This window comes from Zootoca vivipara, chromosome 1 (genome assembly GCF_963506605.1).
Source record: "Zootoca vivipara chromosome 1, rZooViv1.1, whole genome shotgun sequence".
NCBI classification, from domain to species: domain Eukaryota; kingdom Metazoa; phylum Chordata; class Lepidosauria; order Squamata; family Lacertidae; genus Zootoca; species Zootoca vivipara.
The window spans coordinates 56,049,537-56,074,506 of NC_083276.1; the positions used below are offsets into that span (position 1 = coordinate 56,049,537).

At 41.7% G+C, this 24,970-nt stretch overlaps 1 protein-coding gene across 2 annotated transcripts in view; it reads right to left on the reverse strand.

Moving 5' to 3' along the window:
- Positions 1-19: 19 nt before the first annotated feature.
- The window catches only part of PDHX (pyruvate dehydrogenase complex component X), a 101,222-nt gene continuing 76,271 nt past the window's right edge, over positions 20-24,970 (reverse strand). The window contains exon 12 of one of the 2 annotated variants that reach the window (XM_035116426.2): positions 20-377. In XM_035116426.2, the coding sequence (XP_034972317.1) occupies positions 313-377 (65 nt within the window). In that variant the 3' untranslated portion in view covers positions 20-312. The remainder of the gene's footprint in view (positions 378-24,970) is intronic. The other variant, XM_035116442.2, reaches the window with a different exon arrangement.

The following is a 24,970-nucleotide window of genomic DNA, read 5'->3' on the forward strand; positions in this document are numbered from 1 at the left end:
TACTGTTTAAGTTTCAATGCTATAGATTGTTGTTGTTGTTGTTGTTGCTGCTGCTGCTACCGGTATTATTATTTTTATTACCCTGTCCAGGTTGCCCCAGCCACTCTGGGCGACTTCCAACATATATAAAAACACAATAAATCATTAAACATTAAAAAAACTTCCCTATACAGAGTTGCTTTCAGATATCTTCTAAAGGTTGTATAGTTACTTATCTCCTTGGCTCCGAGGTCGCATAACTCCATACCCTCCAACATTTCTCCAATGAAAATAGAGACATCCTAAGGAAAAGCAGGACATTCTGGGATCAAATCAGAAACTGGGATGGCTTCTGTAAATCCCGGACCGCCCCTGTAAAATAGGGGCATATGGAGAGTCTGCAATAGATAATGAAATATAATGTATTAAAACGTGATTCAAATTACAAAACATGGGATATTCAAAATGAGAGGAGGGCTCATTGAACCGTGTGGGACTTACTTCTAACTAGAGATGCATAGGATTGTACTGTAATTAAATATCCCTTAAGCAACATCCAGCATTTGAAAATGCCCAGAAGGAGACAGGTAAACACGTAATTCTGGTTGGGTCATTGTTGTTTATGGGGCAATGTGTGCTAAAATAGAGCAACTATATTTCAAATTCCATTTCAGCTGTTGTTTCTCAGGCCTTCTTTTTTTTTTAAAAAAAAAGGTATAATTTAAGGAATATCAAGTCAACAGCGTTAGTCATCTCGGGTTTCTTTTCCTGTTGATGCTTGAATTTTAAGTCACAAAAAGGAAGGAAGAAATCTACATGTGGTTATGTTTGCCCAGAACCGTGAGATTATATGTACCTTTATATCTGCTATTTTGCACGCATATTGATACACAGTTTAAAATACATCCTTCACGGGCATGCATTTATATTCTGTAGTGCTTCTGATAACATGCTAACAACAGAAACGTTCCTTTAAACAAAACCTTCTGAATTTATCTACTTGCAAAACTGAACCAAGATTTGCTTTGATGTAAAGCTTTACTGGAACATGCAAAGTCAGACCAGCAACGTGTGGGCACAAGTTCTTTAATTTCAGTGAGTAATTTGGAAGTGGCTTTGTCTTAAATTAATTTATAAGGAGGTTAATAACATATGTTATGATAATCCTAAACTGCTAGAAGCACCTGCACTAAAGGCCAATGCACACCTGAGCCCAGAATGCCATCAGAGGATTTAACATAACTAAGAACACAGCATCTTAAAAAGCAGAGACATCACCTTGCCTACAAAGGTCCATATAGTTAAAGCTATGGTTTTCCCAGTAGTGATGTATGGAAGTGAGAGCTGGACCATAAAGAAGGCTGATCGCCAAAGAATTGATGCTTTCGAATTATGGTGCTGGAGGAGACTCTTGAGAGTCTCATGGATTGCAAGAAGATCAAACCTATCCATTCTGAAGGAAATCAGCCCTGAGTGCTCACTGGAAGGACAGATCGTGAAGCTGAGGCTCCAATAATTCGGCCACCTCATGAGAAGAGAAGAATCCTTGGAAAAGACCCTGATGTTGGGAAAGATTGAGGGCACTAGGAGAAGGGGACGACAGAGGACGAGATGGTTGGACAGTGTTCTCGAAGCTACGGACATGAGTTTGACCAAACTGCGGGAGGCAGTGCAAGACAAGAGTGCCTGGCGTGCTCTGGTCCATGGGGTCACGAAGAGTCGGACACGACTAAACGACTAAACAACAACAACAACAAAGAACACAGGAAGTGCCAGTGAATGGTACATTGGTTTTTTTAAAAAAACAAACATGTTTTTATTGATTTTCCAATATCATTCCAATACCATCCTCATTATAACAATACCAATTTTATCCAATCAATACAAAAGATCTTTAACTGATGATTATGGAAGCAGACTTCTTTCTGACTACAATAAGCACTTCAATGCATACAGAAGATCAAGAGCAGAACGTTGGCCAGGAAGAGAGTCATCTAGCCTGTTTTTAACTTTCTGCCCACACAAAAATGACTACTAAAGACTGAAATATTGGTATGGAGTCTAGTACACACATTCATACTACAAGTCTACATTTCAAGTTCAAATCTGAGCTCGACACACACATCTGATCTCAAGAGGAGAAAAATGCAACGCAATAGCCCTCTTCCTGCATTTAAAAGAATGTGTGTGACACGCACTGACTCTGTGCTGCCCCCCCCTCACTTTGCTCCTGATTTCCCAGTTTTTAGCAGGAAGGTCTGAAAGGGACTTCTGATCGCATTTCAAATACTTAATGGAAGCAGTGTAAGAAAAGAGGTGGCATAACTCGATCACATCTTCTGATTGGTGGTGCTGGGGTGTAGAAGAAATGAGATTAGCAGAGGCATTCTTCATCAACTAGGCTGGGAAGATAGAGGCTACAAATTCCAAATCAAGAACAAATGAAGCTACTTTTTTTAAAAAAAACAACAACAACCAAAGTTATCACGTATATTTCTGTGCTCATTTTTACAAAGGATTATCCCATACTTGCCCCAAATCAGTCTAAGCTTCCATGGTGAGAGAAGATAATTGCTTCCTTTGGGTAATATCCTTTCCAGCTATTGTGTTTTATGTTCTCCTAAGCAGACAGTGTTTTTGCTGATGTTATCATGATAGTCACACACTCAGTTATCCGACAATGGCATGCAGGTTAGCAATCTAATCACCAATCGAAAGGAAGCTATTGCAAAATGGAGATTTTAAAGAGAGATTTGTTCAGTTGGAGATAGCAGTTCTGAATGGTAGATGGCTTAAGATATCATATGACGATACATCATGAAGGAAAAATGACATGGCATCCAACAAGCAATGCACGATCTGAATGAATTCAAGTTGGGACAGTTACTGTTCGGTGTGCAACAAGACAAGATAAGATTCATGTCATGAAGAGTAAATGTCTAGTTATGATTAAGGGAACAGGAAGCACTTCAACATTCCTTTGAAATGCTTTTGAATTTAAACACTCCAAACGATCAAATTGCTTAAGTGTTTTTTTATGCCTGTATTTGTAATGGAGAATATTTTGAGAATGCTTCCATACACCTCTATAACACTGAAAAAGTTGTAAACAAGTCTAATCTATTAATTTCAAATTGTGTTATATAATTTTAAAATTCAAAGTTTCAGAGCAACTTGACTCCAGGGGACTTTGCAAGGTAAAAGAACAGATTGCTAGTCGGAAGTGACTTGACTCTGACTGGAAGGCATCATTGGTCTTATTCATCCTCTGTCTTAAAAACTCAGTATACTATACATGCATGCACAAGCTCCGATATGAGATAATCCCTGCCCTCCAGACAGAACAGCCATCTTAGGTCACAGAATAGTCTACTCAATTTCTCTAAATTGAAGTAAAAGTTCACTCAACCTGTGGTAGGCAGAAAGTAACGTATTAATGGAGATTTGGACCACATTCCTGCCTTGCTTCCCCTCCACCAAAATATATTTTTCTGTTTTTTTGTTTTGTTTTGTTTTGTTTTAAAAAAACAGCTTCCTTCCATGGAAACATTGCACTAGTCTACAGTGCTCTCAACAGTTAGATGTAGAGTTGCTGTTGGAGGATTTACATTTAGTTAAGAATAAAGAATCCTGCCATGTTTTCCTACCCAAATTAAGGCAATTAGGAGTACACCTTGGGATACCCAAGGCAGCTACAAGTTAACCACAGGACTAGTTGCTAGCCTTCTCTGTTCAAGCAAAATATCATTGAATTAGGTACATTCATACATACATGAGGTGTGTGTATGTGTGTTCTTTTGTGAGTTGGCCTGTGTTGGATTAGCATATTTCACATCAATCTATTTCTTAATCTTTACATTGCTTCATGCTTTTCTAGGTTATATACTAAGAAGATGCGGCATGGCTCCAAAGACTCACAGTAGCCAAGCCAATTATCCTTTGAGATTATAAAGCAGCCACTCCACTTGAGCACAGGATCTTCATTTTCATACTGCTTGCCATAGCTGTTTGTGCTGCCAGCAACCAGCACACTCTGCCCTGCTCCTAGAATTGCTGACAAGCCAGTATTTTTCAGTATGCTGTCTTATACCGAGAAGGACCATTGGTCCATGTAGCTCAGTATTGTCTACACTAATTGGCAGGGCCTCTCCAGGGTTTCGGGCTGGGAATGATTCCCAACCTGGAGATACCAAGGATTGAACCTGGGAACCAGCAAAGCAGATGCTGTAGCCCTGATCTCTGGTACAGCCCTTCCCCAGTAAAACCATGTTATATCAGGTAACCAGTGCAGGCAGTTTTGCCAGGATCTGATGATGGCTCATCAGATTCTCTGGCTCTATCCCAAACCCGGCAGATTCTTAGTTCTGCCCACACTGGCTTCATCTCTTGGCCCCACCCTGGAGCCAGTAATATAGGACTCAAACGTTGGTAGTCCTAACTGAGTCCAGATGGATTCTCTCTCTTTTAGCAGAAAAAAATATATTCCTAGTTGGCAGAAAGGGAGTGGAGTGGATCTAATTTCCAAATCATGAGTCACTTTGTCCAATCCTGACTTCAATGTTGGTTGGGAAGGGGCATGCCAGCTCATGATTCGGAGATGCATTAAGACAAGTGACAGATGCTGAGATGACTCAAATATAAAAAATAAGAACCCCAATTTATTTTTGAGAAGGAGTGGCTAACCTCCAGCTTTTCAGAAGTTGTTGGATTCCCATCCAACACAGGCAATGGTCTGGGAATATCTAGGATGGCAAAGGCTATCTTTTTGCCAATTTAGGGTATCATAATTTCTTCCCCACGTTATATCTGATCTACCCTTGCATTTTTTTCTAGCTATATAACTTTGTTCTGTAAAAAAAATAAAACAAAATTACAATTGTTCCTTTGAGAGGCACTTTAGGTGTAATATGTGTGAATTTGTGAATTTATATTACTTATTTATAGTTATTTTCACTCAACTCTTTACATCATAACAGAGTTCTGGTTTTCTAAGAATTTAAAATTCCAGCAATTTAAAATTCTAACCATAAAAGAATAAGGCATTCCTTAGAAGTGATTTTCTGCAAATACTAATGCACAATATGTGTAGGTGGATGTTCAAGAATTTCCCCACTCCCAATGGCCAATGCAAATTTTGAAAACTTCGTAAAGGTAAGGACATGTCCCTTGCTGTGCAACAGCTGAATTGCAGGCACTCAATAAGAATTCACTGTATAGTTAACCTGCAGTGCAAAAGTATACATGTCTTCCAATAAGGAAGTGTCTTTCCTCCCAGGTATGCAGAGACTAGGCTTCGGTTTAGGGTTGGCATTATGAGGAAGTAGTGTTCTTGTTACTTTAACAGCTGTGTGGTAGGCAGGTTAATCCTTTTCTAGTGTGGGAATACAAATATGGGAATACCATCACTTGTTCACATTCTGTCTGCAAGACATTATGTGTGTGGCCACTCCATCTTACAAAAAAACAAACATAATTTTGCATATGACAGAAAGCATGTGCATATTTTATGCATATTTGTGTTCTTTTTTGCAAGTGGGTCAGAGGGCCCAATCAACATATCACATACAGGCTTCAGGGAATCTGACCCCCCTCCATCACAGCGGGCTGCTAGTAATTGGAAAGACAATAAGCTCTTACCAAGGTATATTATTCAATATTCACAGAGAGAGACACAGGATGCCGTCTCTAGGATAATGGTTTTGCTCCAAGTAATCTTCTCCCTACTTCCTTTCTCAGTCATCAACAGCACCACCTCCCTTATGCTTACGGTGTCTGCTTAGGGACAATTGTCTCTGGGCTCTCTGCTCTCCTACTTTCATTGCTCACCGTGTTCTGGGAGAAGGGGGGCCTGGAATGCTCTCTAGTGATAAGGTGTTAGCCAGCTGTTCCTGCTCTGCTTCTCCCATTATTTCCCAGCTTTGCCCCTCTTCTATCTCTGAGCTGTGACCCTCTGCAAACCAGTGTTGTAAATCTATACTGCCCCTATACTATTCTTGGGAAGGTTCAGGAGAAGGGGGAGGCGGTCTCCACCATTCCTCCTCAGTCCAGTTCCTGATGCATACAGTGTACTGGGCCCAGAAAATCCTGTTAGCACACCTGGTAACAAGTATTACTTACACTATGTATTTATATTTATGTCCCAAGGCACTACTAAGCACTGTGTTTAATGACTCTGGGTGGTTTTTAGCTAATAAATCCCATCAGCAGAAGCCCTGTGCAAGAACTTCTGCTTGTGCAACAGGGATTTTCCCACAAAATTGGCTCGGGGTGTGTATGTCTGAAGAACCCCCAGAACAGAGGATTATACAAGCCAAAATGCTTGCCCTGGTGGAACCATCTCCTTAGTGTGATATTGAATTCCTCCCTCAGACCCCTTTCTTCTTTTAAATTCAAATAATCTGGATTCACTACTGTCTACTGTTAATATGAATCTATACAATGAGCCACTTGTGACTTGAAAAATTCAGCCTCAGTGGGAGCTTTTGCGAAACTTGACTCATTTATGTTTTCCCCTTTTCCTACTATTTTGTCCTTTTCTTCCTTGTTCCCTTCTGTTGTTGTATCCATTAAAATATTGCACAAGAAATGCCAAGTCTAATGTGCATCATGCTCTGGGAACATAGTTCTGAGGAACAGCTTTATTCTTTTGTGAAGGGTTTCATGTGACTTGACAAAGAACTCTCCTATCATCGAGGGAAATGTCAAGGATTTCCGCTAATGGAAAACCTGTTTATATGGCTTGCCTTTTTGTTTGCAATACTGACTTCCTGTTTATGTGGCTTTATGTGTCTTTCTGTTACACCGACTGGGTCAAAAAGATATAAGGGAAGCCTTTTCCAAGCCACTTTTCAGCTTCATACCTTCACCTGCAACACTGGTGTTTAATATGGGCCCTGACATCTTGCTTTTTGAACACCACTATTGACTTCCTGTTTGGTACTTAGCTTTCTATCACACCAGGCTATTACTCACTCTTCCCAGAGTGGCTGGGGCAAGGTATAAATAATAAATTATTATTATATTATAATGGCCCAACCACCACAGATATCTCTTTCACCAGCCATAATTGTCCTGCCACCAACATAAAATCTCTCATCTCTTTTGCCCAGTTTCCTCACTGGGAGTTCTTCTCCTAATTATTTTCTCCTGGGTCCTGCTTCTCAGTTTTCTCCCCCCCCCCCCGGGTTTAGGTCTCAATTTCTAATCATTAATACAAAACCAGTCTTGATGTTTTAAAATGTTACCGAGCTTCAGGAAATGGGGAGTCAAAATCTGGTATATGTAATAACTAGTAATAAAACAAGTAGAGAATAATTTGAGGATGGAATGGCTAGCACCATCTGTCAACTGGCCAAGCATAATATCCATTCCTCTAATATTTTGAGATATTTGTCCAATCCACTATGAAAGCCTAGAGGGACAATGTTTCAAGTACTTTGCAAAATCAGATATTTTACATCTAATGTATCTAATTCCTTGGAAGGAGTCCCAAGATTCACCCATTTTTTATTCAATGAATTTCATCACATTTCTTCCAGAAATAGCCTTGAATATCAAAATATATTAGTTGCCCTCCTTAATGTTAACACCCTTCAAAGAAGGATGACTCCCTCTTAGTCATCCCTTAGCTAAGTCATATACAGCTATAACTTTATCTTCTCTATTAGTCAAAAGTTCCAGTTCCTGGGTTGTTGTGACTCCCTTCGATTTGTCCATCCTTCCTGGCAGTATGATACTGCTTAACTGCAAACATTATCCCAAAAGAAAAGAATTCCACCCCCAAACACCCAATGCCTTCAGGATGTAGCACTTGTCCATGAAATAAACTGTAGCATTTATTTACAACCAGGGCACACAGATTCTTGCTATATAGTTACCGGTATGTATCACAAAATGTAACTACAAAGTGATTAAATCAAATAATCAGCCTGCAACTAGGTGTAATGGCTCAGTTCCTCCTTCATGTCTTGGACTTAAGGTATGAAGAAAAAGAATATGTGAAAAACAACACTTCCTAGGGCCACAATACTCTTTGTTCTTTTCATTCGCTACCAAACAGGTATATATTCCTCATAACAATGTTACCAAAGAACATTGAAGATCTTGAGAACATTGTTGTCCAAGATCTAGCTGATTAAGATCTTGTACAGGATAAACAGTGATGGAATATACACAGGATAACTGGATTCCAAGCAAGATGACCACTAAATGACGTACAGTACTGTACTTCTGTTCTTTGCTATTTTATATTCACAGCACACAAATGAACATCCCCAACCGTATGGTTTTCACTGCACGAAATTAAGTCTTCTCTCATAGAGAGATGCACATCCTTCCCTTCCCAAGCAATGCACATGTACATCTTCCACATTGTTATCCACACCTCATCTCAGTTCACACACACTCATTCATTTCTCGTTACAGGTAGGTAGCCGTGTTGGTCTGGATCGAAGTAAAATAAAAAAAATTCCTTCAGTAGCACCTTAAAGACCAACTAAGTTTTTATTTTGGTATGAGCTTTCGTGTGCATGCACACTTCTTCAGATACAGTGAAATGGAAGTTTCCAGGCACTTATGTAGAGAAGGGGTGGGGAGGGGTGGGGATGGGGAGGGGGGATCACTCAGAAGGGTGGTGGAAATGGGTGATTGACTGACTGATAGCTGTTGATGACCGCAAACGACTGCAAATGGTTTTGCATGAAAAAGCAAGGGTGGAGATGGCTGAAGATCGCTTATCATGTATAATGAGATAAGAACCCGATATCTCTGTTCAAACCAGGTCCCTCCATGGTTTTGAGCTTGGTGATAAGTTGCAATTCAGCAACTTCTCTTTCCAGTCTATTTCTGAAATTCTTTTGTAGTAAGACAGCTACTTTGAGATCTTGTATAGAATGTCCTGGGAGATTGAAGTGTTCTCCTACTGGTTTTTCTGTCTTCTGGTTCCTGATGTCAGATTTATGTCCATTTATCCTTTGGCGTAGGGTTTGGCCTGTTTGTCCAATATAGAGAGCTGAAGGGCACTGTTGGCATTTGATGGCATACACAATGTTAGAGGATGAGCAATTAAATAGTCCTGAGATGGTATGTTGGATGTTGTTGGGGCCAGTAATGGTGTTGTCTGGGTGTATGTGGCAGCAAAGTTGGCATCTGGGTTTATTGCAGGCTCTGGTACCAGTGTCCATGTTAAGTCTGGTGGTTGTATTATTGTGGGTGAGGAGTTGTTTAAGATTGGGTGGCTGTCTGTAGGCAATGAAAGGTCTTCCTCCCAGAGCTTGAGAAAGGGAGCGGTCATTGTCCAGGAGAGGCTGTAGATCTCTGATGATGCGTTGTACTGTTTTAGCTTGGGAGCTGTATGTGATGACTAGTGGTGTTCTGTTATTTTCTTTTTTGGGTCTGTCTTGCAGCAGGTTTTCTCTAGGTATCTGTCTGGCTCTGTTGATCTGTTGTTTAACTTCATCAGGTGGATATTTTAGTTCTAAAAAGGTTTGCTGTAGATCTCTTAGGTGAGATTCTCTGTCTGTAGAGTTGGAACAGATGCGGTTGTAACGTAAGGCCTGGCTGTATACGATGGATTGTTTGGTATGTTTGGGATGGTAGCTAGAAGCATGTAGATATGTTTGTCGGTCAGTTGGTTTTCTGTATAAGGTGGTGTCTATACGTCCATCCTGTATTTTTATAGTAGTGTCCAAAAAATGTATTTCTTGCATAGATTGGTTCATTGTTAGGTTGATGGTGGGGTGAAAGTCATTGAATGTCTGGTGGAAGGTTTCCAGGGTCTGTTGTCCATGTGTCCAGATAATAAAAATATCGTCAATGTATCGCAGGTACAGGAGAGGTTTGAGTGGGTAGGAGTTAAGGAAACGTTGTTCTAAATCTGCCATGAAGATGTTGGCATACTGTGGGGCCATGCGGGTGCCCATGGCTGTGCCGCTGATCTGGAGGAACAGGTCATCACCAAATTTGAAGTGGTTGTGGGTAAGGACAAAGTGGCAGAGTTTGGTAGCAAAGTCCGCTGTGGTTTTATCTGAAATGGTGTTCCTTATGGCTTGTAAACCATCATTGTGTGGGATGTTGGTATATAGAGATTCCACATCCATAGTGGCTAGTATAGTATTGTTAGGAAGATTGTTCAAATATTGTATTTTCCTCAGAAAATCTGTGGTGTCACGTACGTAGCTGGGAGCACTGATAGCATATGGTTTCAGAACAGAGTCCATATAGCCGGAAACACCCACTGTAATGGTGCCAATACCTGAGATGATGGGGCGTCCTGGGTTTCCTGGTTTGTGTATTTTGGGTAGAAGATAGAAAGTTCCTGGCCGAGGTTCCGCTGGTGTGTTTGTGAGGATCTGTTCTTGGATGTGTAGGGGTAGCTCCTTAATAATCTTGTTCAGTTCTTTTTTGTATGCTTGTGTGGGGTCTGAGTCCAATTTCATGTAAAAGGCAGTATTGGAAAGTTGTCTGTGGGCCTCTTGGATGTAATCAGTTTTGTTCATGATGACGACAGCTCCACCCTTGTCTGCCTCTTTAATTATAATGTCTGGGTTGTTCCTGAGATTTTCTATGGCTCTCCTTTCAGCATGGTTTAGATTTTGTTGTAAGCGATGGTGTTTTCTGGTCACATCCGTTTGGATTCTGTGGCGGAAGCATTCGATGTACAGATCTAGTGTGGTATTGTGTCCATCAGGAGGGGTCCATGTGGAGTCCCTTTTTGTGTAACTTCTTTTCGGTGGTAGTTGGTGGTCAATGTTCTGTTCATTGATGCGTTCGGAGGGTGATGGTTGTTCCCCAGTAAGTTGAGAGGTGTTGTGTTGTGGGGATGTAGTTTGTTCTACTTTGTCTTGTTCTTGTGTGTGATGAAAATATTTTCCTTCAGCTCTCTATATTGGACAAACAGGCCAAACCCTACGCCAAAGGATAAATGGACATAAATCTGACATCAGGAACCAGAAGACAGAAAAACCAGTAGGAGAACACTTCAATCTCCCAGGACATTCTATACAAGATCTCAAAGTAGCTGTCTTACTACAAAAGAATTTCAGAAATAGACTGGAAAGAGAAGTTGCTGAATTGCAACTTATCACCAAGCTCAAAACCATGGAGGGACCTGGTTTGAACAGAGATATCGGGTTCTTATCTCATTATACATGATAAGCGATCTTCAGCCATCTCCACCCTTGCTTTTTCATGCAAAACCATTTGCAGTCGTTTGCGGTCATCAACAGCTATCAGTCAGTCAATCACCCATTTCCACCACCCTTCTGAGTGATCCCCCCTCCCCATCCCCACCCCTCCCCACCCCTTCTCTACATAAGTGCCTGGAAACTTCCATTTCACTGTATCTGAAGAAGTGTGCATGCACACGAAAGCTCATACCAAAATAAAAACTTAGTTGGTCTTTAAGGTGCTACTGAAGGAATTTTTTTTATTTTCATTCATTTCTCATTACATTAGCACATCTACAGACCTTTCTTTCCATTCAGTTAAACATACAGATGCCTCAGCCGCGCTTCAATCACACACATACATCTGTGCCACAACATGTGGTGTAGCAGGACATCCTGAGGGCTTCTGCATTTTGTGGACCCTGTCAATTCAACATCCAGCATTTGGGAGAATCACATGGAAGACATGGCACAGCCCACAGAGATGGGTAGCATGGAAAACAGTATGCTTGGAGACATCTTAGCTATTGGTGGTCCTTGCCTTCCAAATGTTTGAAGATGAGGACTATTGCCACATCTCCCAAAGCCTGTCCAGCTCCCTCTGATAAACTCAACGTATTGTAGAAGAGACACTTTTCAAACGCTTATTTCTCACTTTCCCATACCGCACATTAGTGAGCTTTTCATAATACTATTGAGCAATAGGTGGCCTAAGTTTAAATAATGTATGGCTCTGTCCAATAATACAAAGAACAGCCATTTTAGCCCTTGGTGGCATGCTGTTACAATTACATTACAAAAACCAAGTATTCTCACAGCATTGAGACGTAGATTTGAAGCATGTTTAAAATTGTATCTTTGCCTCTCTGTATCTCTTGTGGCTCTTGAACCTTTGAATTTCCTTACAGTTTTATTATTAGACGCTCAGTCCTGAGCAAAGCAAATCCTGAGATGGCCTTTATGAAGTGTGTGGTCCTCAGCTGTGAAAACAGAAGTCTTAAGAGTCTCCTGCCCTCAAGTTCATTTTTCTCATTCATAAGCAGGAGATTTGACATATGCTTATTTGTTATGAAAGCGATATGAAATATACAGTAGATCCTTTTCAATCCTAGGCATGACCATTCAGAAGTAAGTCCTGTTGATTTCAATCGGACTTACTCTTGGGCTAAGTGGGTATAGGATTAGTTACAGGTTGGTAGCCGTGTTGGTCTGACGTAGTCGAAACAAAATAAAAAAATTCCTTCCAGCAGCACCTTAAAGACCAACTAAGTTTTTATTTTGGTATGAGCTTTCGTGTGCATGCACACTTCTTCAGATGAATGGGAGTTTTTAAACTAGCTGTAAAATAAACGCCAGCTTTCTGGTGCTACTGTTGGACTTTCCCAGTTTTAAAGAGTATGTGTCTGTTAAAATTACTCCACACAATTCAGAAGGCAGCATTGGCAGCTAATTTAGCAATCTGGCTAAGTACCAAGGGTATTTTTCCTCTGCCATTTGAAAACAAAATCTACAGCAGGATAGAAAGTCTGGTTCAAGTCCCCCTTTAAACATTCCAGACCCCAAGAAGAGCATTTTATTCTCTATTCTTTAGCCATAAATCTATTCCCATTTCTCGTTAAATATTTTAGGTGATTTTTTAAAAGCCAGAAAACTCTGAAGCGTTGTTAAAAAGGAATGGAAAAATGTATAAATAGTTTTCTTTGCTAACTGTTAAAATATGTTTGTTCCATGTGTCATCTCTGTTCTCTTGAAATGATGCCAGCTGAACTGGATTCATAGCTTTTAAAACAGTACAAATCAGAAGGGACAATAAGATTCCAGACACCGAGTAACCAATGAAATGTTTAAAACTATCTTGAGCCCACTGGAATATAATCTGTGCTGGACAGTACTCAAAGCAACAGATGGAGCAGGAGCTTTCCTACCATGGTTGACTTTCCAGCAGCCCAATCAGTCACATGATTTTTCTGCTTAGAGACACATGGGAGGGACCTCGTTGCCACAACTATACTTTTGGATTAGGAATGTCTGAGTGGTGTGGAGAGCTGATTGGCCAGAGAACAGGAGATTGGCAGAATTGCCTCTGTAAATTCAAGAAAGTACAAAATGTATGTGGGGCAGGAAAGAGTGTGGCTTTGAGACTTTGAGGAGGTTCCCCCCCCCCATTGCTTGACATTTTCAGTCCACTGTGTTCAGATATGAGCTGGTGACATTGCGAAACAGGGTTTCTCAAACTTGGGTTCCCAGCTGTTTTTGACTACAATTCCCATCATCCCTGACCACTGGTCCTGCTAGCTAGGAATGATGGGAGTTGTAGTCAAAACACTACCGGAGACCCAAGTTTGGGAAACCCTGTTGTAAAACAATAAATATGAATCAAGTTGAGATGTTTGAGGTGTTTCAAAAAGTAATTTACTTTAAAAGATCAATATAACGGCTTTGATGCTACAGAAATATTTCCACTATGTGTTCATCTTGTTATATTAACAGGAGATATTAACAGTATTAGCTTAGTTCCTGCCTCCCCAGCTCCATAGTCATTCTCACTCTTCTGGAGACAGGAATGTAACAGATGAACTGCATACAAACAGGTTGCTGGCTATGTTGATAAATACTAATCACAAAATACTGAGCTAAGAAGAAACAACAGATCGAAAAGGACAGGATAAAAAAGGCAAATATGAGAGATTAAGATAACAAGCTTAATATGAGAGTGAATATAACTCACATGTTCATCCTTCCTCTTAATATTTCTGTGAGAACATAGGAAACAATCCAAACATAAAGCAAAATGTCATAGGTAAGTGATTTAGACAGCAAGAATTTACAAACTTCATTTAAAACTAATTGGTTTTTCTCTAGCATCCACTACACTGAGACAAATACTGCTGACCAGAAATGAAGTTTCACAATTTACAGATGAATTAGAAATTGACAAATCACTGGGTTTAGATGACACCAACCCAAGAGTTCTAAAAATGTGAAATGGGTCATATTCAAACATAAAGAGGTAGAGTACCAAAAATTGGCTTCTGTACCTGAGGACTGGAACGGGGTCAATGTAACGCCATTTTTTTAAACGAAAAAATAGGTTGGAGAGGGGAGAAATGGAAAATTTCTAATAGGCCTATTATTTTATTGTTTCTTCTGGTGAAACACCTCGTAGGAAGGGTTGTTACAGATACCAAGTTACCAAGACTCTAGAGAAACAAATCTAAAAAAGAACTAGCATGCTTCTTCAAAGGTAAATCCCTTATAACTAACCCTTTTAGAGTTGTTTTGAGTATATCAACTGGACATGAGAAGAAATTCACTGTTTTTAGACATGGGAGTAGATTCTGAGGTAATTTGGTCATTTGCGCCACACAATGATTGAATCATAGAATCATAGAGTTGGAAGAGACCACAAGGGCCATCCAGTCCAACCCCCTGCCAAGCAGGAAACACCATCAAAGCATTCTTGACATATGCCTGTCAAGCCTCTGCTTAAAGACGTCCAAAGAAGGAGACTTCACCACACTCCTTGGTAGCAAATTCCACTGCCGAACAGCTGTTACTGTCAGGAAGTTCTTCCTAATGTTTAGGTGGAATCTTCTTTCTTGTAGTTTGAATCCAGCAGAAAATAACATTTCTCCATCCTCTATATGACATCCTTTTATATAACATCCTTCTTGGATGGCAACATTATGGCCCTTAGCAGCTTTTCTCAATTTTTAAGACCTGGAACCATTTATGACATTGTTAATTGACTGTAGCCATAAAATAGATTACAAGTCAGTTCCCAACTCTGGGAATAGTAGCAATGGTAGCTCTATAACCGGAATAGGGGTCTCCTAACAACTCTCAGCAACCTTAATAAATGACACTTCTCAGAGTCTTTGAGAAAGCCATGACTGTTTAAAGCGGTAGGATACTGCTTCAAACAGGGGCACTGACTTGGGCCCTGCACTGTGGGTGCCGTGTATCCCGCCTGGTGTCATGAAGCCATGATGATGCAGGACACTGGAGTGCCAGAGATAAGGCAGCACTTGGCCAGCACTCAGCTGCAAAGCAGCACTAGAGTTAGAGGTGAGCAGTGAGGTGATGCTGATGACACAAAGTGTTAATTATGGTAAAAACAAAAAAAGGGCTTTCCATGAGCTACAAACTGATCTCTCCATGGAAGGTGCATGGGCATTAAATTGTGGTTCAATGTAAGCAAGTTGAAACTGATGCACATTAGGGCAAAACATTATCACTTTACATGATAATGTAATAGTAAACAGTAAAGTTAAACATCAGCAAATAAAAATTAAACACTTACACTTATCAATTACAATGAAGAATTACCAATCTATAATCAATAAAAATAACAGCAAATCACAATGCATAAAATACCAGATACATACAAAACCATGTAAAAGGATCAAATTGAAAAGCAAGGACATGCAACTCATAAAATTGTTCACATGTCATCATTATGACTTTTTACATGGCAGCACACCAAATGAGCTTGTGACTAGATCTAGTTTATACAGGACTCAGTGCACTGTCTGGTTATCCATGCACTGAGACCAGCGTTTGTTTGTTTTTCTAGCACAGAAATGTTGTGCTTCATATACTCCTCTTCCACAGCTCACAATTTTCCTTCTTCCCCTGCTACCTCCTAGATTACAGGTTCTGCATTAAGCGAATGGAAGTAGCAGAAGTGGAGATGCAGTGACTATTTGTGATTTTCCTATCTGGGAATTAAAATCACATAATGTAGAACCTTCAAAAAGTTGATTTCATAAATGGGAAAATGACTGGAAGATAGTCTGGGAATGCTGGGAGTGCTTGGTCAGGGGTTTCCACAGTAGCACTGTCAGTGATACATTGAAAGAAAGCAACTAGGCGGGATGCCCAGCGCAGCAACAAGCAAGCATTGTGGCTGCCAGGGCACCAGCTTCTGATATGGGAATGATCAGGCCAAACAGCCAGAGAAACTGCTGTCCCACTGCCCCTGTATCTACTGTCACACCACTCTGACTAACGGTAGGGCTGGCCCTGTACTTACTTCCTCGTCTTCCTTTATCCATTTCCCTTAAGCATCCATTTTCCCTCTTAAGGAATCCTAGTCCAATGTGGGGAGAGATGTTCAAAAGAGCTACAGTCAAAATATGGTGGAAGGGCATAAGGATGGCCTGCTGGACTAAGCCAATGGCCGATCCAGTCTGGCACCCTGTTCTCACTGTAGCCAAACCAGATGTCTGTGGGAAACCAGCGAGCAGAGCGTGAGCACAAGAGCACTCTCCCCTCCTGGGGTTTCCAGCAACTGCAGTTTGGAAGCATTGTGCATACTGGGCCTATGCATGTGGACTTTTGTGCAGATGCAATGTGTGAGAGTGAGGTATGGCAAGGAACAAGGCAAAAGAATACAGGCCCCATTCCACCCAGTTCGAAAGCATGCCAGTGCAAATAGATAAATAGATACCACCGTGGCGGGAAGGTAAACGACGTTTACGTGTGCTCTGGCACTCGTCACGGTGTTCCATGCACCAGAAGTGGTTTAGTCATGCTGGCCACATGACCTGGAAAGCTGTCTGCAGAGCCGTCTTTCCCATAGGGCTTAGTGGCTCGTTGCGCTAGGGTGCCGGCCTCTCAGGGGCACCATAGCGAGTGGGGGAGCTGTGAAGCTTTGCCAGCAGCCTCCCCTTTCCCTGCACGCCTGCCAGCTGTGCCTCGCCAACCATATGGCTGGCGCAGTTTGCCTCCCAAGCCTCCGCGGGAGGAGAGCGATCCCTGCAGAAGCTTAGGATGGAATCTGTGCCCCATCAACTACATGGCTGGCTGGCGTGCAGCTTCATTCCCAAGCCTCCCTCACCCCACACCCCAGGCTCCCCTGCAGGAAGGCAGCATCTCCCTCCCACACCCCCAGTCTTCTCTCCGTGAAAGTAGCATTTATTACTACTCGGGAGGAGGCAGCGGCAGTAGCAAGATGAACATTTGGGGGCGCTGGGCAGATCTTCGCACCCCGGCGCCACATATGCTAAAGATGGCCCTGGCTGTCTGTGGACAAACACTGGTTCCCTCAGCCTGAAAGCAAGATGAGCACCACAACCCCATAGTCGCCTTTGACTGGACTTAACCGTCCAGGGCTCTTTCTTTACTTTTTACCTTTAGAATGCCTGCATGGGGCAAATGTATTCTTTTTGTCCTGCAGCATGCTGACTTCTTCCTTTGGGAAGAAGTGTGATATTCCATTAATGGCTGTTGTCTTTAAAATCTTGGTTTATCATCACACGATGGTTTGCAAAAACCAATTTCCTGTATTTGGACAAAAGGGGAAACTGTTGTTTCAGTCCAAGCTAGAAACTGAGGCTTCACATTCCTTGTGCTTCGAAGGATGAGGGAGTGCACGACTTGGAGGACTCAGAGTCGTACCTCAATGAGTTCCCCTAGCAACGAGTCATGTTGTGGCTGAATGCAGCCATCATCTTGAGTGTCTTTCCGGTGGCCTCTCTTTGCTTCGTTTCGCTGCCCACACCACTCTTTCCCAGACAAACTGAACTTTCACTTCCCTCACAGATGCTACACTGTTTGTCAGCAACCGATGGCGTATTTTCCCGGAAGAGGTTTCACGAGAAGTTCACAGACAAGTTTTCATAGCAGCTAAGCTAACGGCAGCAAAGTTTGCTTCAGACAGGGCTATGCAACTTCTAATTTATTATAAATAAATATGATTACTCGTAGAATTGATATAGAGACAATACAGCTTTTTCAGCTGTGTGGGAACCAGAGTACACAAACCACAAAAACAAGAAAGATTTATTGCTCTCTGTATCTGAACACAAGCACCAAAACTAAAAGAATGATCTGACATTGTAAATAAAGGCTAATTTGGAATCTTTACATCCCAGGTCTTTGGCTAATTAAACAATCTATGGCCTTTTAAATTGTGGACGGGGGTAGTATTCTTTTTATGGTATTTGTTTTTGCATTTTTATATTGTAAACTGCCCTGTGATCTGCACAGTATAGAAATTTTAATAATAATAATAATAATAATAATAATAATAATAATAAAAAATTATTATCTGCATTTTCTAAATAACATCTGTTTAGGTCGCTTGTTGAATTCAAAAAGAGCAAAATGAATCATAAGGTCATTAAAAATATTGCTGATTGATTGATTGCAGAAACCCATTGGTGTTTTGGGAAGTTGGGAAATTTGGTGCCAAATTAAAAAACAAAAAAACAAATGTAATATGCAGAAAAGCTCCAGATGTCCTCTGCTAAGGCCATAGCTGCCAAGTTTTCCCTTTTCTCGCGAGGAAGCCTATTCAGCATAAGGGAAAATCCCTTTAAAAAAGGGATAACTTGGCAGCTATGGCTAAGGCTAGTATTAGGTCCTATTTGGAAGGTCCCAGTGAGTGCAGAATTATGGAATTCTTCCTATTTGGAAGGTCCCAGTGAGTGCAGAATTATTTGAATTATGGTGCTGGAGGAGACTCTTGAGAGTCCCATGGACTGCAAGAAGATCAAACCTATCCATTCTTAAGGAAATCAGCCCTGAGTGCTCCCTGGAAGGACAGATCGTGAAGCTGAGGCTCCAATACTTTGGCCACCTCATGAGAAGAGAAGAATCCTTGGAAAAGACCCTGATGTTGGGAAAGATTGAGGGCACTAGGAGAAGGGGACGACAGAGGACAAGATGGTTGGACAGTGTTCTCGAAGCTACGAACATGAGTTTGACCAAACTGCGGGAGGCAGTGCAAGACAGGAGTGCCTGGCGTGCTATGGTCCATGGGGTCATGAAGAGTCGGACACGACTAAACGACTAAACAACAACAACAAAGTGAGTGCAGAGTCCTCCAGCTGAGATGAACAACTACTGTAATCAGAAGACGAGGGATGTTGTGTGCTGTCTCTTTAAGAGACAAGCCAGGAAGGTCCTGACTAACAGGCCATGTGACAGGAACAGAAGATAATGCTTTCACTTTCAGGTGTAAAGCTTGAGGGAGAGAGATTGGGCTTGCCAAAGGTGCCCCCCCTCCAAAAAAAAAAAAAGGTCTGGGCAATTTTGGCTGAGATCAACAACTTAAATAATGAACAATGTCCTGATTTTTACTTATGTGTTCCTCTCATAAGTCAGCATTCTTTCTCTGTACTCTGCGGGTTTTAGTAAAAAATAATAATTTGAATTTGCTTCCCATATACCAAAGACCTCTGCAAGTTCTGTATGCTCTCAGGAAAGGGCAGCAGTAGTAATTTGAATGCTTATTCGTTCCAAATATTTCCACGGTGCCTTTCTAAGCAAAACCTTCCCAAGGCTGCTTAACGTATGAGAATAAAATGAAATGACAGTCGCATTCTAAGGATTTAAAACATTTCCCATCCAAGTGCAACATCCATATAAAACCAAAACAATCCAAAATCAGCAGTAGTAAAACCATTAAATGCTTAAAATCACAGGCCAAAGCAACACAAAAGCCAGGGACCAGTTTGTGTGTGTTTAAAAGAACTGACGCACTCCAAGCATATATACCCAGAGAGGGGACTCCTAGGATATGGGGCCACCACTGGGAAGACCTCATCCCTAAGCCTGTGTGGCATGATTTCTCCCATTAGCAACATTTCAGGCAGCCCCAACTTGGTTCCAGCCCTTCCTTGAACAATTAAAGATCCAGATAACAACTTAGCCCTGCATCAGCCACATGTGAAAAGTGTAGGGATAAAGGGAAGAGTTGCTTGCCACCAGTTGATGATGCTGAACAGGCTGAGGCTGCCCATCCAGCAATCCGGAACGGAATGTAAATAAGCCAAAGAATCTTCCTTTCGTTTATTTTGCACCAATGTTAATTTTGCATTTCTGATGCGCTTTAAAATAAGTTCTTCCAGCGGAAAGCATGGGGAAATGTTTTAACAGTTTTTGCTTTCTTTGCTGCAGGCTCGGAGGAACTTGCGGCTTTTTATTTGGTTTACCTTCATTTTCAGTTTTGTTCTCTGCAGGCGCCAGGCCTCCCTTTTCAGAAGGTCCTGTGTAAACACAGCTTTGTATTTTTGGTCTCCTGAAATTAACTCATTGGAGACCAAAAAGACATCAAGTTTGTAATACTAGGTCATTGTAGAAACCAGCAAAGGAAGCTTCCCTCTGTATCTCTTAAAATCTTATATTCTGTGCTCCAGTAGCTCATGAGGTGGCAACAACTCTGAACAAAAACCTTTTCATTCATTTTTTTGAAGTTATAATTTCTTCACATAATGTCTACAGCCTATGCTACTACTATACTGTCTATTTTAGTTACATATCCCCAAATATACATTTAAATTGATGTTTACACTGGAAATGTCCAATAGTTTCTGCAAAGTTGTTTGTTCTCTCAGTTTTGAAAGAAGATGGGGCTTAATGTCTAAACTCCTTGCTTAAATCTGAGTTTCTGAAAATCTGAAATTTGGATACTTGTAACTGGCTCAAACTGTGACAATTCTGAATAAATATACAGAGATTGTGTGCATATCCCACCTTGAGATCCACTGTACAAATTGCCTCTATTGTTTGGATAGATAAATGTATATATAAAGCCTGAAGTTTCTCGGCCTGAATTATAAGACTTTGTGGGTTGATGATAACACTGTTCAGAGCAGTACACATAGGCATTTATGAATTAAGCTCTATGCAGATGTCTTGCGGGCCCAGAAGCAGGAAGAATTGATTTAGCCTGTATTCCCCACCACTTGGGAAAAATAGGAGGCAGCCTTCTAGTGGGGTAGCAGTAAAACTTCTAGCACATTTGCAAAGCTAAGCAGGGACCAATATGGTTTCAAATTGGATGGGAAACCCAGGTTGGGAGTCCTGCAATGGACTAGATGGATTAGATGACTCTAGATGGTGCCTCCAACTCTATGATTCTATGATTCTTGTACCATTGGTCTATATAAACATCAGTATTGCCTCTGGTAGTCGTAGATCTTGAGATTGCTCTAATAAACAATTATCTACTGTACAAATAGCTGCTGATAATGTGCTAGCAAAACTTGAAATTATTTCCTTTGTGGAAAGCAGTCTAGCTTGTCCTGGGTAGAAAATTCAGAATTTCAATTAAGAATGAAATTAGGGGTACTTGCATTAATCTTGGCCAAGGGAGAGACTTTGTACAAAGCCAAATGTGAAAATGTTTTATCTGCTACACCTCAACCAACAATTACGCCATTTCTATCTCATTGCAAATTGCTGACTACCAGACATTTATCAAAATTAATTCAAATCTAAAAGCAACAGTATAAAATGTCATTCACCGAAGGGCCTCCTATAAATAAGTACATTCAGAAAGATAATTACATACATATGAAGTGTGAGCTGATAACATATATGGGGGGAAAACCCTGGAAAGAGGCCCACTACCTCCTCATCAGGGGTAAACGTACAGAAGTTTACAGTAGGAAATCCAATATCATATTGCCTACATATGGAATTCATTTGCCAGACCCAGCTGTGTGTGGAGACATTTAAGCTGATGTAATTCACCCAAAGAAGGAAATAAGGTTAGGAGTTCTCTGCCATGGGGAGAAGTAGCACTTCCCCCACAAATGAGGCAGGAATTACTCCAAAGGAGAATGGCACCACCTATGATAACGTACTAAGACAAGCTCCAGATGTCATGATGTAATCACCTTTGTAGGTCAAGAATATTCTTGGTTTCCCTATACTGTATACAGTTTCCGGAGGAAGCATTTTGGCATTGAGTCGATGCAGGCTCACAAGCCAATAGATCAAGATTTCCTTCCAGGTATGTATATTTAGAATCAAAAACTTTGTTTCTTCCTTCTTCTGCTGTAGAGAAAAAAAGCCATTTAGCATTACCTACCAGACCAGCTGCAGAACTGGCTTTGATTCTAATTCTCTGTCCCAGATCAGTGACTGCTTGCCCACATGCAAAATAGGCCTTGCTGTAGTTTCCTGTGTCAGGTTTCAAAAGCGACGAGAGTACATTCACGAAGTTTTATACAGGAGTGTAGCAACGGGGGGGCGATAGGGGTGGGGCGCCCCAGGCCACATTCTGTGGGGGGCAGCGCCCCCTCCCCACCTCCACCGACGTCGCCGCTGCCGCGGCGTGACCCCTATCGCAGGGGCACGCATTTCCAGCTCCAGCCTCCCGGTAGAAAGGCTCACTCGGTGCGGCACACCCACCATGCCAAGCGGGCTTTCTACTGGGAGGCTGGAGGCTCGGTGTTGGAGTCGCGGGGGCACTACCCTCTATGTAGTGCACATGCGTCGTTACATGCATCGTTATGTAGTGACCCCCCCCCCCTGCACGGCAATTTGCCGCCCCAAGTGATGCGGCAGCTTCCTACGCCACTGGTTTTATAAGATGCTTGAATATTACCTTGAGCATATGCAAGACAATCAAACATGCAAGACAATCAAAAAGAAGTGTCTAAGTAGTCACAACAATATTTAGCTGCATTTGAGTTATTCTCTCTTGCTGCAGGATTGGCCGGTCATTTCCAGTTTTCCTAGCTGTAAATTGGGCGCAAGATCCATTACATTTATTTAAATGTGCTGGCTACATTGCTCTGTCATGCACGATAGTCTATAGAAGGCCCCACTACACAAAGTTAGCTGTGATAGTTCTGATGAAGGAACATATGGAGTCACGCATTTAAGACATCTTCACAAAGTCAGTTGTCCTGCAATAATAACCACTTAGCTTGCTTTAAACCACCTTTTCTTCTTCTTTTACATGTACAGGAAGTTGCTATGGACTAAAAGAATGGGAAAGGACTACTGTAGTGTAGATGGTTTCAATTCACCTTTACTGTATTCCAAGTGATTGTGGAAATGCAAAGTAGTTATGTCTACATTTCTGCAATAGAGAGGACTCAGCTACATTGGCAAAGAAAAAGCGCTTTGTACGCGTTGTTTATGCATTCTAACACTGCAACACCAGATGTCTCTGTGGAGTTCTATTTCTGCCAACCTGATTTCTCATACAAAGTTTACAACACATTTAACCAAAACGCTTCTTTGATGTGTCTGGATCCAGCCAGAGTTTCATGCAAATGCAACTAACCTGCGAATGACCCCTCCATAGTAAACATCTAGTGGCAGCTGTTCCATTAAGCTACAGAGCAGAGAAAAAGAAGGAAATCAGGGCTGTTCTGTCACCCCTGCCATTCGCCCTCCCCTCAACTGCTGGTATCACCAGCAGCAGGCATTCAATCAGGCTTGCTGAGTTGTCTCAGCTGGTCATTATAAGAACTGTGGCTTCTTAAAGTGGGTGCCTGAACTTGTTATTTTCTCCTCCCTCCCCACCCCACTTTCCTTGTGTCTTTGATTGTAAGCCTGAAGACAGAACTATATTTCCACAGTTCTTATGAGCTGGTTTGAGAGCCTTGCTGGCTAAAGTGCAGGGTAAAAATGTATTAATTAATTAAAAATTACTACGTACGGCCAGGGCAACCTGGGATTACTTGTTATGCTAGTCTAGTATGACATCCCTGAGCTATAAATCACATGTGTGTCTGTGTATGTATGGGAAGCCAACAGGGTATCACTGGCTTGTAAAGTCATTGCTGAATTAAGGCTGCTGAGATAACTCATGTCCTTCTCTTCCTTTTCAGATTTTGAACCTGACCTGGGTTCTTACGAAACAAAGTACACATGAGCACATGCAGCATCGTTTCCAATGATCCCAATGCCTCCCTTGATTCTCCCTCTCCTGCCAAAATCATCAATTTCTCTTGTCACTAGTCACCTCATTCCCCTCCTTAAATCCAAACACTGACTTCCTGTCTGGCCCTGGATACAATCTCCTTGGGCTTTACCTTCAAATTCCTCCATGCACTTGGCTCCCTGCCCCCCCCCATCCAGCTCCTTAAATCACTGCCAGTCGCCTCTGCAGTTCCATCTCCACCACTTTCAGCCATCTGAAGATGAACCAGCCTTTCTTCCTTGGTGATCTGAATTCTGGGACCTGCCTTCTCAAACATCTTCTTGATGCCACGTCTTTCAAATCCTTCCTTAAAACCCACCTTGCTGGCAGGTGGGTGGGGATGAGTTCTCTTGCCTTCCCTTCCCCTCCTGTTTCCCCATGTCGCTTCCAGACTGTTTACTGAGCATTCATCACTATTTTACAAATTTCGCAAACTTTATATGACACCAGGAGTTCAGTGAGCAGTTATTCTGAGTTGTTTTCAAGGAGGTTACAATGCATTGCGTCAAAAAACGGTTATGCCACCATCTCCGGTGCATTTCCCTGTCACTTTCCGTATTGCAAAAAGGTCAATTTGGGGGCTCAGTGGAAAGCAGTTTCTTGTGCAAGAACACAGATCCACTTTAATTGCTCCGTCTGAGTTTGCTGCTATGCGATTGAATCCCATCTACGGTACAGATCATTGGCCGTGTGGAAGTGTCACTCAGTTCTTTCAAAACAGCAGATAAGATAGATGGTAGAATCCCATGAAGGGTAGAGAAGCAATCCTCTCAAGGCAGCAGGTGCCCAAGGATCCTTCACCTACAATGGTGGTAGCCCATAGCTATCATGGCTAGCAGCCATTGAAGAAGAATAGGTAGGAATTCTTTTCCCCAAAATCTAGGCTTCTTTGTGGTAGACTTTTGTTTCTGTTAAGGAATATGCATTCAGTCATGCATTCTACAGCCCATTACTCATAAAGGGCACCCATTTTGACAACATGATTATTGCTTCATGCCATAAAGTCCTGTTACTTGCCGTCCAGTCTTTGCCAAGCGGTGCACAAGATTCCAAGGGGTCTTGACTCTCAACCAGGGACCTTGTTCCTTTTGAGAAAATGGATTTCACAGCATTCACATCTCAGGAAGAGGAGCACTTTCACATCAGCCCAGCC